Genomic DNA, 13,789 nt, shown 5'->3' with positions numbered 1-13,789 from the left:
ACATGATCCTCTCCAATTTGAAATAAGTTATGTTTCAACAGCGGAACCAGTCCTGAATTAGCTGGTGCAATGTGAGTATCATTAAATGTTTCAGTGATTTCCAAAATGTAAAGTTTTAAGTCTTTTTTGTGGACATTTTTGCAAAATACATATCCCATTGACCACTTTGAATGACACCATGCACTCGAGAAGTGACCTGACCATCAAAACAACAAAATTCTTCCACATGTCCTGATTTGAAGATTTTTCTTATCTCATATTTGTAAAAAAAAAAAATAAAAATAAAATGAAATAAAATAAAAAAGGGAGTGGGAGTCTGGGTCACTGAGGGCTGAGTGGATGTACTGTCTAGTCTTAGATCATAATTGCGCTAGCATAGCAACCCCAAAAAAGTTGATATGAAAGTGATTATTTGAGACAGGTCATAGGACCATTTATTTTAAGTTTACATTATAATGCAGTATAATCAAGGAGTCAGTTGCAAACCACACATCTCTAGAAATAGTTCAAATATGAGTTTCAAAACATGTAAATGGGAACCTTACAAGGAACTTGCTTGCTTCCAAAATCAGTGTGACTTAGCCTACGCACTTTTCCATTGTGTTGGACAGAGCGGAGTTGATGTACAAGTGAACATGTCAGCATAATATACATCAACAGGTAGTAGAGATTTTGGAAAGGCCTGTGCTGACGCACCTCTGCCAGCTGAAGCCACGAACACAGCACCTGTGTCTGTGCTGAGAGGTGGTTTGAGGGAGCGGAGGCACAAAAAGATTTTTGGACCAACAGAATGGAACAGACTGTCCCCCTCTTCTGTTCACACACATTTCTATCAAATAAATGGATTTAAGTAACCCCTTTAACACAGCAGCCTCACCCAGAAATCCCTAAAGGTCCCTAAACTTCAGCCAAATCCAGTCCATGCATTATTCCAGACACAATAACATCCCAAACCTGACTATTGCTCAAAATGACTAAATTACTAAAATTTAAGTCTTCTAATAATAACAGCATCTTTCAACAGCTTCTGAAACTGTTCCAAGCACAAGAGAATTAATGAGACATTGAACCTGACTGGACTGAACCCATCAGATTATAAGACCTTTTGCACTGACCTGTTGACCAAGTAATCCCAGTTGAGTGTTGTCCAATCCCAAGACATGTCCTTCCCTAGTGGGTTCGAGGAGACATACCGCACCACAGTGAATAGATCCTGACTCTTCATCACACTTTCATCTTTAGTTGCCTCTAGAAGCCTTTGAAGAAAGACAAAGGGGGAGAACAAACTTCATTGTCTGCAAGCACTAATGAAAATACCATAGATTTACTCTATTTGGCTGGATTAATTTCTGCTGTTTACATGGTCACTGATGGGCAATCTTATACAAACTATACAAATAATTGGTAAGACTTGTATTAATAAATAGCATTACAGATCATGCACATTTATAAGAAGCTGAAATGTCTTCTGTCCGTATGAAATATTATTGACTTTAATAAAGTTAATTCTAAAAAGAGGCGTGTAATTTTGTTTACTTGTATAGAAGGGTCACATTCTCCACAGATGCCAGTCCATGCAGCAGCTTGTCCCTCTCTTGGGCCAATGTGGTATCCTTGTACCTCTGGAACATTATATTCCACTTTTCTTCAGAGCCTGAATTCTTCATTCCGTATCTATAGACCAGCAGCCTCAGGTTCACTGCCACACTGCTGAAAACCAAAAGATAAATAGAGTTTAATATCAGGTCACTAACTACATTTACATTTACTTAGAAAAGCAATCCACATAGTTGCAAGGTTCAAAATTTGCTAGATGTCTTGAAACCAGATCCCTGTTGACTGTTCCTCAATAAGGAAATCAGGTTACAACAGAACAAGGCAATGAAAGGTTTGCAACTCAGTTTTTTCACAAACATCACTAATTACAAGTAATACCATTTCTGTGTTGCCTTTCATGTTTATTAGTAAATTATGGAGCTAGGTTAGAACTGTGGTGTGTTACTGTTTTCTAATAGCTACTATATAGTTTATTTAAACACATCATTGCACATCCCTGCTATTGATTGATTCATTTTGAAACCAAAACAGGCAAAAAAGCAACCTGTACCCCAAAAGAAGCAGCAGACCAAATATTCACAGGCCATGCTGTTTGGTTTGGTTGGATTTGTGGTTCCTCTGCCTGGGACAGCTATATAACCAGGGCAGAAAGTACAACCTGTTTGTGGGAGGCCTTGGGACTGATTTCAAAGAGGCTCTTACATGACACAAGCTCTAATATTAACCTGCCCAAAGAGACTGTGTGTTCATACTGAGAACCACTCTGCTTCTCTTGCACTGAAAATAGGGTTAATGGAACACATGCGGCAGTGGTACTAATTTCCAGGCCAAAGCATACAGTATATTTTATTGATCTTACAGTGCCATTGGGAGGATTCAGCAAGGATCACTGTAAATACAGTATGTTCCAATCAACCATTCATGTACATTCGCTTGTTGTTGTAACTTCCACAAAATGTCATAAAAGTCAATGCATAAAGTCAAAAATGTATATGTTCCTCGAAATACATTCTAGAGGCTGTGGAGGAAAATTCCACGGAGCTTTAGAGGTTTAGAGATGAAGCGGAGAAGAAAGGAGAGTCACTAAGGCAACAAAGAAAGAGTGCTGGCAGAAATCTTGAGGAATTTCCACCCATGGTTCTGGTTTTTGTTCAGGCCCTTGTAACTTGTGCTGGAACATCACAGAGTGGCGGACACTTCTCCACTTCCAAGACAAGCATCTCTACATCCATCTGTACTTTCACCAGCATCAACAACGTGGAATGCAGTTTCCAGCCAATAGCAAAGCTTCATGCTTGGTACCTCTGTGATATGTTGCTGAAATACATTTTTTTTTCACGTCAGCCCTCCTCTCACTTGCTTGCATTCTGTTAGGTAAGGGTGTAGGTCAGGGTGTAAGTCTCTCTGACTTACAGGTGTAAGTCAGAGAGGCTTGTCTACATCATGAGATGAGTCTCTGGCTGCTGGGACATCTTGTTGACATCAGACAGTATAACTCACTGTCATTCTGTCAGTGTTAGAGTACAGCTGTTTGCTTTATGGTTGGCCTGCTCCAATACTGTTAAAGGACTATACCAGTGATTTTGAATGTTTGGCCCATTTACTACACACATTTTACATGGCAACAAACCATTTTGCAAATCATGTGGGCATACTAAAGATTTCACAACATCCCTCCATTTTTGAGTATGATTTTTTTTTTTTTTGTTCAAATGCCCACCTTATAATGTTCTGCACCATTCATAACATGGCAACAAACCATTTTGCAAATCATGTGGGCATACTAAAGATTTCACAACATCCCTCCATTTTTGAGTATGATTTTTTTTTTTTTGTTCAAATGCCCACCTTATAATGTTCTGCACCATTCATAAACCATGAATTAATAACTCCCTGTGTGGAGCAAATATTTCCCTGGGGACTGTTTTCCAGTGGAGAGACTGTTTCACTCCAACTCAAGTCATCCATGTCATCAAAACACAACAGTGCTGCTGCTTTTAGGAAAACTTATGTGGAGGACTTTATCACAGTGATACTTCACTGGTGTGAAGAAAGTTTGAAGTCTCTGAAAGTTCTTTTTCATATCGCAAAGATTGGCAGAAATATATTTTGTAGAGATCATGCTTAACGTGCAGAATCACTGATAAGGTCCTTTAATAAGCTACATGTTCCTCAAACAAATGCTGTAAGACTTTGTTGCATGGCTTTAGCCCTATGGGTTGAAACAGGCGGCTCTGCTTATGTTGCAGTTATTAATTTTGGCGCTGAAATACGGGGCGAAAATGAAGACATCTGGCAGTTTGGTAGTCCTGTAACATTTTCCTGGCTGAACATCGGGAATTGTCAGAACATGGTAGAAGGAAAAGGGCACCGGTTTTGTTAACCATGTCAGGAATTGGGAATCAGAGGAAGGAATGCAATCCTGGCAGCACTGAGGCTCCCTGTATGTTGCTCTCAATGGTTGTGAGCAGATCCCATAACAGATCTCTTCTCATACACATTTCATCTTGCTTGATAAACATCAGGAGGATAACACCAAGGAAACGGGGGGTTAACAGACTACTGAATTGTGTATAAAGCTCACATGTGCAGGTGTGTACAGAAACATTTTACCATGGTTTTACTATATTTTTCTCTTCCTGTATAAATTACTGTATGATTGATTGAATTGAACTCTGGTGCATTAACACCTTGATGTGGTTTGTTTGGGCAGGTGTGAAACCAGCAGTCACACTCAGTGTGGATCAAAACAACTGGACTGAGACCCTGCTGTGGAGGTGTTCTTGGTATGGTTACACACACACTTCAACATAACTAAAGAAAGCATAGTGTGTTTTGGGCTGATTCAAATTACCGGTATGTGGACTTATGGACTTAATACAGAAAGAATCAACTGGTTAGAATAAGCAACTAGCAGGTAGCAGCATAGGGACAAAATGAAGCAGGAGCTGATATGGAGCAGGACATGCACTATATGGACAAAAGTATTGGGCCACACCTCTTAATAATTCAATTATTCAATGTTTCATTCAGTCCCATTGCCACAGGTGTATAAAATCCAGCAGCTAGCCATACAGTCTGCCTTTACAAACATTTGTGAAAGAATGGCTCGTTCTAAAGAGCTCACTGAACTCCAGCATGCTGCTGTAATAGTACTGTAATAGGATGCTACCGCTGCAACAAGTCAGCTGCTGAAGTTTCTTCCCTCCTAGATATTCCACCATCAGCTGGAAGTGGGATTATTGCAAAGTTGAAGCATTTAAGAACCACAGCAACACAGCCACCAGGTGGCAGCACCACGTAAAGTTTTAGGGCTCTAGTTTCGCAGACCTGGCGAGGCGCGGGCGCAGCACAGCTGCGCTGCGCCAACTGGGTGTGGCCAAGTGGATTTTGCAAGTTTGGCACGCCGTGCGCCTTGGCGCAACTACTGCGCCGTTCCTCCTACCTGCGCAAGGGAGGAGAGAAGGCATGGTGTGGGTTTGACACAGCCGATTCACTTTAAACCAATCAAATGAGCCCCTGTCCTCGCCTTTAAAATGCGCTCCGCGAAGGCGTAGTGGTAGTCTACACATTTGACATGGAGAAAGAGAGCAGCCGCATCACACACTCAGTGAGGCCAGTCTTGGCTGCTGCAATGTTGCTGGAGCTACCTGCCATCCATCTGTCCACCCATCCATCTAACCACCCATCCATCCATCCATCCATGCATCTATCCTTAAATTCGTCTTCCTGAGTCCCCTGTCTTTCCATTACCTGCCTGCCTCGCATCTCTTTTTTTCCAGCTCTGTCACCGTCTGTTAAAGTTATTGATTTTTACAGGCAAATATAAATTTTACTGTGAAGCCCCCATTTTTAATGAATGTTTTTACCTCAAAGGATAATCCTTGCCATATTCATATAAATAGCCTACATGTTTGTTTTGCAACTTTCGACTCCATCACCTACTGATGCAACAACACACTAGAGATTAAAACAAAATCCGGTTCATGAAAGCTTTTACATTCGCTGTTCTAAACGCCCAGAGTCTAGCAAGGAACCGATGCGTTTTACATTTTCGATTTGTGTGGAATCAGGGTTTCCGTTAGAAAAAATTGGCACCGGACAACGTGACCGGCAGGTTTTCAATTTACCGGACAAATGTTTGAAATTCCGGTCAAATATTATCTGAATTTACTGAGCTTAAAATTATATGCAGGCTATATAAGAATGATATCAAGGCATGTCAATTTATAGCGTAATCTTTTTATTGAAAAGCAGGCTGTATCAAATAAAATTAGCGCCGTCAATTGACTCACGTGCGTAACGTCTAAAATAAATAAATAAATAAATATTGCACAAGCCTGTGCTCTTTTAACATGAACATTGCATACAATTGCAACTACAATTTGCAAACAAAAAAACGGGCTCATATCATTTTAATAACGCGGCGTGCTGCCAACTTGAAATCAAATAGATGCAATAAAAACTTAATTCAGCAGCTGAATTAAAATCAAAAGTCTTAAGTGTCTCTCAGCAACTTGCAATGCCATCAGTCTTGTGACCTTGTTCTCCCCCAGGCGACTTCGCTGCACTGTTTTGATCCGGTTCTGCAGAAAAAAACCCTCTCTCTCCCTCTGGTACACCGGAGCAGTGGCGGTTCTGCGTATGTTGCCGCTCTAGGCAAAATTACTGGCTTGCGCCCTTTCATGTTACTACTCCAACCGGGGCAGCATCAGTCGGCATCAGGCGAGCCGGCACTGGCCGGCATTAAGCCGCTCACCTGTCAGATCTGGCAGACCAGACCGGGTGGGCGCGGTACCGGCCGGTGCCGCACCCGGCCCGCCGGCCCGCCTAATGCTGACTGATGGTACTGATGGCATGTGCGGGTCAATACGGTAGTCTAGAAAACGGGCGATTTTTTTTTCTCGTGTGCCCCCAAGTAGATTGCGCCCTGGGCGGTTGCCCAGACTGCCCATAGCAAAAACCGTCCCTGCACCGGAGACAGGGATCACGCAGTCTATTTTTTTTTTAAATTATAAATAAAATTACGTGGAAATTGACTGTTTTAATAAAATTCAAATTGTGAATATTTTCACCGGACATTTAAAAATTTCCGGACTTTAACAGATTTACCAGTCATAGTCCGGTGATTACCAGATAACGAAAACCCAGAGTGGAATATTTATATATATGGAAGAAGAACTGTGTAGTTAACACGAGCAGCGCCAGACACCATGACTGGAAAAAAGACATCACAGTACTGGATACACTGTTTGACTGACAGGTGATCAGGTTGGGTTTCCATTACGCTGCCAAACGGTGCCAATCTCCTTTGATCTGACATCAGTTGTGACGGCACAGTCGATATGGAGATACATTTATGTGCTGACTGAGATTATAGCATTGAATAGTGGTTTCTGTGGGTATTTATTGCATTGTTAATGTGCCTGACAATCTGTGAGGTTGTGGTGACGTGTGCGCACTGCCCGCCTGCCAGCCAAACTTCCACTGCGCCGGCCCCGCTGCGCCTTCCACTGAAAGAAGACGTGGTTTCAGGAGGCGAGCTTTTGGCGCACCTCGGCAAAGCCTTTTGGCACGAAACTGCCACTGCGCCAAGATGAATCTGTCGACACCTCCCCCTGCTGCGCCGCCACTCCCATCTCGGCGCAAATCGGTCTGCGAAACTTGGAAACCGCTCGCCTCGCGTGTTGTGCTGGTCGAAACTAGCTCTGCGCGGGGTGCGCCTCACTGCGCCACCCTGCGCTGCGCCGGGAAACTAGAGCCCACAGAGTGGGGTCGCCGAGCGCCAAGGCTCTTAGTGCGTAAAAGTGGCCGACGCTCTTCTGACTCAGTAACTGCAGAGCTCCAAACCTCCTCTGGCATCAACATCAGCACAAAAACTGGGAGCTTCATGGCTGAGCGGCCGCATGCAAACCTTACATCACCAAACACAACGTCAAGCATCGGATGGAGCGGTGTAAAGCACGCTGCCAATGGACTCTGGATCAGTGGAAACGTGTTCTGTGGAGCGACCAATCAGGCTTCACTATCTGGCGGTCTGATGGATGAGTCTGGGTTTGGTGAATGCCAGGAGAACGTTCCCTGCCTGACTGCATTGTGCTGACTGTGCAGTTTGCTGGAGGAGGGATAACGCTGTGGGCTGGTGTTTCTGGTCTCGGCCTCGGCCCCTCAGTTCCACTGAAGGGAAATCTAAATGCTTCAGCTCACCAAGACATTTTGGACAATTCTCTGCTTCAGACTTTGTGGGAACAGTTTGGGGAAGGCCCTGTCCTGTCCCAGCATGACTGAGCCCCAGTGCACAGAGCAGCTCCATAAAGGCATGGCCGGCTGAGTTTGGTGTGGAGGAACTTGACCGGCCTGCACAGAGCCCTGACCTCAACCCCATCCAACACCTTTGGGATGAACTAGAACAGAGATTGTGAGCCGGGCCCTCTGGTCCAACATCAGTGTCTGAGCTCACAAATGCTCTTCTGGATGAACAGGCAAAAATTCCCACAGACACACTCCAAACTTTTGTAGAAAGCCTTCCCTGAAGAATGGAAGCTGTTCTAGCAGCAAAGGGGGACCAACTCCATATTAATGCCCATTGATTTAGAATGAGATGTCAGAAAAGCTCCTGTAGGTGTGATGTGCAGGCGGTCCAATACTTTTGTCCATGCTAGTATAGACTGCTGTAAGGACCAAACTAGCACTGTGATAATGAAGTAATGCCAAAGCTGCAGCTGGCGCTCCATACCCATGTTAGATATTGTATTGGCCACATGTGTTTGTATCATAAAGTGAGAGAGGACAAAATTTATTGTATAAATTCAAACCAAAATAAATGATCAGTGTAACAAAGTATCAACTATTCACCTGATTTGAACCACAGCAAACAGACTCCAACATCCTTAGACAATTTCCCATTTGGAAAAAATTAATTGTCCATTTGGCCTTCCCAGGTTTCTTGAGTCAATGGGAAACTATGTGTTTGATTTTTACACACAGACGCATACAGAGAGTAATTGAGAAAAGCTGCAAGGAGGCAAAGACTGGAGAAAAATAAAAGCAATGCAAAGCAATCAGAAGTGTTTCTTGACATGGTGAAACATGAGTTTAAATTTCTGGGTTTCCAACACCATAAGAATAGTAAAGGTCAGTGTATACATCTGTGTCAAAATGCCTGGCTCCAGACAAAATTGTAATACGAGCCTGTTTCAAGATGACCAAAGGAGGTTTTTTTTTTTTTTTTTTTTTTTTTTTTTCTTTGCCAAAAGCATTAGTCCCTGTACAACAGTACCACTCCCCATGTGATTTTCAGGCATGCACATGAGAATGTACAAGCTTGGCATGAGCACATGAGGTGATGTAGTACACAAAGTGGAGAGGGAGAGATGGTAAGATCACAGCTCATCAATAAAGGGAGACACTATTTTTTATGGGAGAGGATCAGCAGACAAAACTGAAGTTAAAAGAAAGCATTTCATGTTGATTTGAGCAGGCTTTGAAATGAAGACCCACCAACTTGCCAAATGGGGGTAAAAGTCAAGCTGTATATTTTCTGTAAATATCACTGGCTCTGTGTGAGGCAGGGTGAAGCCACATTCCTCCGCAACTGTAAGGCTGAAAACACTGATTAAAGATTGTAAATATCTGATATTTCAGTACTCACTGAATTGCCTTTAATTCTCTCATTCACCTTCTGTTATGAACATGTTTTTTCTCCAACAGTGACACAGACTATGCGCGCGCGCACACACACACACACACACACACACACACACACACACACACAAAGTTCATTCATAGTGCTGTTCTTTTTCATGCAAACAAAGGCTGACAGTGTAGCATTAGCCTGATCCAAATTTCAGGTCACACCTAAGACAGTAACTCACTTTTTTCCACTTAAACATAATCAGCATAATCATTTAACTATTTTTAGATGCTAGTCAGCACACCAATATTTTTGGACATGTGTGTATGTATAAGCAAAAATATTAGGTTGATAGGTCCATTGGTGTCTGACATTAGCTGTGGACAGACAAATGAACAGACACACACAACCAAACCCAATATCCCCTCCATGGCACCACCGTCTGAAGATGATAAAACACAGAACTACAAAAACAACTTTGTAAAAATAAATAAAGAAACGGAAAACGTATATGTCACACAGGCAAACAAATGCATAAATGCAAAGCTTAAAGCTGCACTCGGTGATTTTCTGACCACTAGAGGCTGTCAAGAGCACCAACTTTGTAAGTACAGAAAACCACTCCCTCCACAGCGGTTCTACATTTGTAGAAACCAAAAATAAAGAACAAAATCTGGGTTTTCTATGTCTTGGAATTAAATGACTGCAACTGAACCAATTTCCTCTCAGGGATCAGTAAAATATTTGATTCTGATTGCTCCTCTTGGATTATTTGGATTACTTTTTTTTTTTTTTTTTTTTTTTTTTAACTTGAATTCAATGTGGTAAAATTGCAGATGTTCAGCTGCAAGGTAAGCTATAGATGTATCTTTTATGTTGCTGCATTTCTGTTAAAAGCAGGACATGTGGAGGACAGTGGAGGAACTTATTGTTGGGCTGATACAGAATTTTAGAAACTAGGAACAACAAACTGGCTATTGATTGTATTTTGGGAAGTGACCATACAGCGACCATTCTCACATTGCAAAAAGTCATTTTGCTGCAAAAAATGCAAATAATATTGCATAACGTAGCTTTAAACTGATAATTTTGTTTAAGCTCATTTCACTGACAGAAGAAAAATAAAATAAAACCTTGGATTTTTTTCCCTACAAAAACAAAAGCACATTAAGAGATCATTGATACAGTTTTTTTCAATCGCTTTTTCCAGTATAATGAAACTGGGATCTACTTTGTCATCATCTTCACCTCCAAACCACAGCAGAAGTTTTCCTTTTTCAAATTTCATTCTCACATGTGTCATTTACATGGCCCTGACTCCATTGACTTCACTGTGGTAGTCAAAAGCAAAACATCTGCTCACAGCAGATAGAAATCACTGCATCACTGTGAAATCACTAGTGCACCTGCATCACTACCCTTTCCACAAATCACCATTCACCAATCAATCAGTATGCACCTACACCTGTATTTTTTTTTCAATTCCTTTGAGTTTTTCTGTGTAATACTGTATGTGAATTGCAGTATTACAGTTTTTGCCATCAATACAGTAAAATTTCACTTCAAAGAGTTTGGATGCAGTTCTTTACTGTAAGTTCACATTTGAATGTGTAGCTCACAGGAGAAACTTGTTCAAACTGATAGCTGTATTTTGTATTCTGTTGTCAGCTGTTACAGTACAGTAGAGCTGACTGAAGAAATCTACTCATTTGGGCAGAAGTTGAGTTGTTTGAGGGAAATATTGGCTTTTGCTACTTGCTTTACAATATGTAACTATGTAAATTGTCAAAAATATGACTGCAATACACACAGGAAAAAAGTAAGGTTGAACCTGCTCAGACTGAAAAGGGTGTGTTGCATTTTGGTGTTGAGTATGAAGTGAGTGAGTGGCTGGATTCACTCAAAATGTGACAAAATGTGCTTTTGCTCCATGTTTGAAATGTTTTGTTATGGTAAGAGCCTTTTGCAAACAAAATGTGTTATTTTGGGCAGAGCGCCTCTCATAAGGCCTATGGATTTACTGTTTTGATACCATGGTTTCTGAGTTGACAGAGGAGGTAAAGCAATTGAAAAAAAAAAGTAACTCGGCCTAAGACATGCTACTCACAGTGTAGCAAACCCTTGCAAAAAAGCACAGTAGAGCAGACACAGTTGTTATGTATGTAGGCAAGCTTTACTGTATTACAGATGGAATTTCTAATACATCATTGGTCACAATTTTGCTTTAGTCAGCAAAATGTATCACAGTGACCAGGAGAATTGCAGTCAGTTTGAACGGTAAATGAGAGGAAGTTTTTTTTTTTTTTTTTTTTAGCTGAGAATGAGTGACTTGTTTTGCAAAGATGCCACACTGTGCGTAGCCAGTTTGTGGACCGGTTGCTGACAGGCAGTGGCCTGCGAGCCAGCCCACCAGCCCACCCACATCTCCTCCTCCTCCAACTCAAACCAGCATGGTGATTTGGTTCTTTGGGTTTTACCTGACGCTTCCAGCAATCCACTGGTCAAAAATGCGAGATGCCTCTCTCAGGGCGTCCTCATCTCCCATCTGGCAAGCAATACCAAGGACACTTTCCCTCAGTAACCTGTCAGACAAACCCAACGCCATTCAGTTACATGACAGAAGTGAAGAGACAAAACTGTATATTCTATATATGTAAAGTTCAGTGTTACAAACAATGTATTGGTTTAATTCACCGTGAAATAATTTGTTTGTTTAAACGGATTCAAACCCAGGGCACTGCGTTCAGGACTCAGTCTTGGTACATGGTACTCAGTCTTATCCAGTGAGCCATTGGGGCACCCTCAGCAATACAGCTGTTTTGTTGTCCCTACCTTTCAGTCTGTGTTCCTTCATCTTGCCATCCAAGCCTGTTTGAGATGTCTTTGACATGGCCGCGAAATAGTGTCTAGGGAAAAAATAAACAAATTACAATTTCTTTTATTTAACACCAGGATAATATAAAAAATGGCCGACTTTAGCCCATTTGATCCCAACCTACATGGCTGTTAAAGATATTTTAAATAGGGAGATATTCTGCCTACAAAAATATCTGCTGCAGCTTTGAATGCAACAACTGGGTCAAACAAAAAAAAAAAGTGCACATAAAATGAGTAGTTAAATTTTCAATTACTTTATTGTAAAAGCAATCTAATTAAAAATAATAATAATAATAATAATCATGTAGTGTGATATTTTCACTCTCAGTGATGTGATGTCAGGTTCATGCCTTGTCTCTTCCTCATCCAGACACATAAGAGGTGTGATCATATACAGCGACACAAAAGGTTAAATGCTAATTTAACATGGAAGAATTAAATCCCTCACTGCTCATTACAGTACTTTGGATAGTACTACTTGGTCAGATGTGCTAATACGCTTAATGTCATTTTGTCAAGTCACTGTTTAGTTTAGCTCTCTGTGCACCATGCAGCAAACTTCAGTATTGAATAATAAATAATCACTACATTCAATAGTACAACAAGCTGTCATCACAAAAATAAATAGGCTGCAGAACACATCTACTTGTCAGACTTAAGGCTCATCTATGCTCCCTTTATGAACGAAAAATTAACATGTCCATTTCAAATGATGTAATTTTCACTGTCCACATACTTTCCTGCGTCCTTTCTATTGGCGTGGATGTTAAGCAATGAATCCACTAGAGGGCAGCTCAGAGTCAAAAGTTTCTGACAACAGCAAACATGGCAACGGTGGAGGGGGTCGTAATAATGAACCTGCTACAAAGAGTCAACAACAGAGGCGGCGTTGAAGACGGCGGTGGGCTGTGAGGTCATTAAATACATCACCACAGGAGGAAAGAGATTTCTTTTCTCTAATATTATCATTTTTAAACATTTCCTCTGACAGACTCATAGTATCTCCTGAACTCTTGGCTACACTGCGCCCACAATTTCCTCTGGCGCTGCTCTATTTCGTTCACAGCCATAAGCTTCCTGAAAATATGCAAATACAGACTAAATGAACACCAAGTATGGACAGAAGGCTACGTCCGTATCCATATACGTACTCAACATTGAGCTTTAAGCCTTAAGAGAACTGTCTGCTTTGATGGCAGATTTCTCTCCTTTTTCTGCTTTTCTTCAGAGGGGTCATCCGCAGCATCGCCCCTCTTTTCCCCTCATCCCTGCAAATCTCTGAGCAGGGAAGGAGGTGACCCCTGGTCCATTTACTGCATCATCACAGAGCCTAAATGCAGTGTCACTCATTGTCAAGTCCGTTCCTGATTTTATTGTTATTAGCACTGTAGACTGTTCTCATGCTGTTTTTTTGTTTTGTTTTGTTTTGTTTTGTTTTTTTTACCAATACTGCTACTATTACTGATCACACCCACTGGATTTAAGAGTCTACCTTTCCAGACAATGACAGTTCTGTTTGCTCACAGTAATTATCTTAATGTCTCCAAAGAAATGAGGTGATTTATTAATGTTAAAATGCAACATGCAGCATCTTCAAGATGAGAACAATATGCTGATGTTCAAGATGCCACAGAGCAACGGCAAGATAAAAATAAAGAACTACACTGATGAGCTGATTTTGCTTAAATGTTTAGCTGCAATTCAGAAGACAGAAAAAAGAGA

At 41.3% G+C, this 13,789-nt stretch overlaps 1 protein-coding gene across 2 annotated transcripts in view; it reads right to left on the bottom strand.

Annotated features, from left to right (window-relative positions):
• Nucleotides 1-13,789, bottom strand: part of enpep (glutamyl aminopeptidase) — a 34,892-nt gene that overhangs the window by 3,154 nt on the left and 17,949 nt on the right. The window contains exons 15-18 of one of the 2 annotated variants that reach the window (XM_030044727.1): nt 12,023-12,096; nt 11,668-11,772; nt 1,537-1,710; nt 1,116-1,256 (exon numbers count right to left, since the gene is read on the bottom strand). In XM_030044727.1, the coding sequence (XP_029900587.1) occupies nt 1,116-1,256; nt 1,537-1,710; nt 11,668-11,772; nt 12,023-12,096 (494 nt within the window). The remainder of the gene's footprint in view (nt 1-1,115; nt 1,257-1,536; nt 1,711-11,667; nt 11,773-12,022; nt 12,097-13,789) is intronic. The other variant, XM_030044728.1, reaches the window with a different exon arrangement.

The sequence above is a fragment of the Myripristis murdjan genome, chromosome 22 (genome assembly GCF_902150065.1).
Source record: "Myripristis murdjan chromosome 22, fMyrMur1.1, whole genome shotgun sequence".
NCBI classification, from domain to species: domain Eukaryota; kingdom Metazoa; phylum Chordata; class Actinopteri; order Holocentriformes; family Holocentridae; genus Myripristis; species Myripristis murdjan.
The sequence above is the reverse complement of the archived record's forward strand: the minus strand, read 5'-3'. Positions and strand labels throughout refer to the sequence as shown.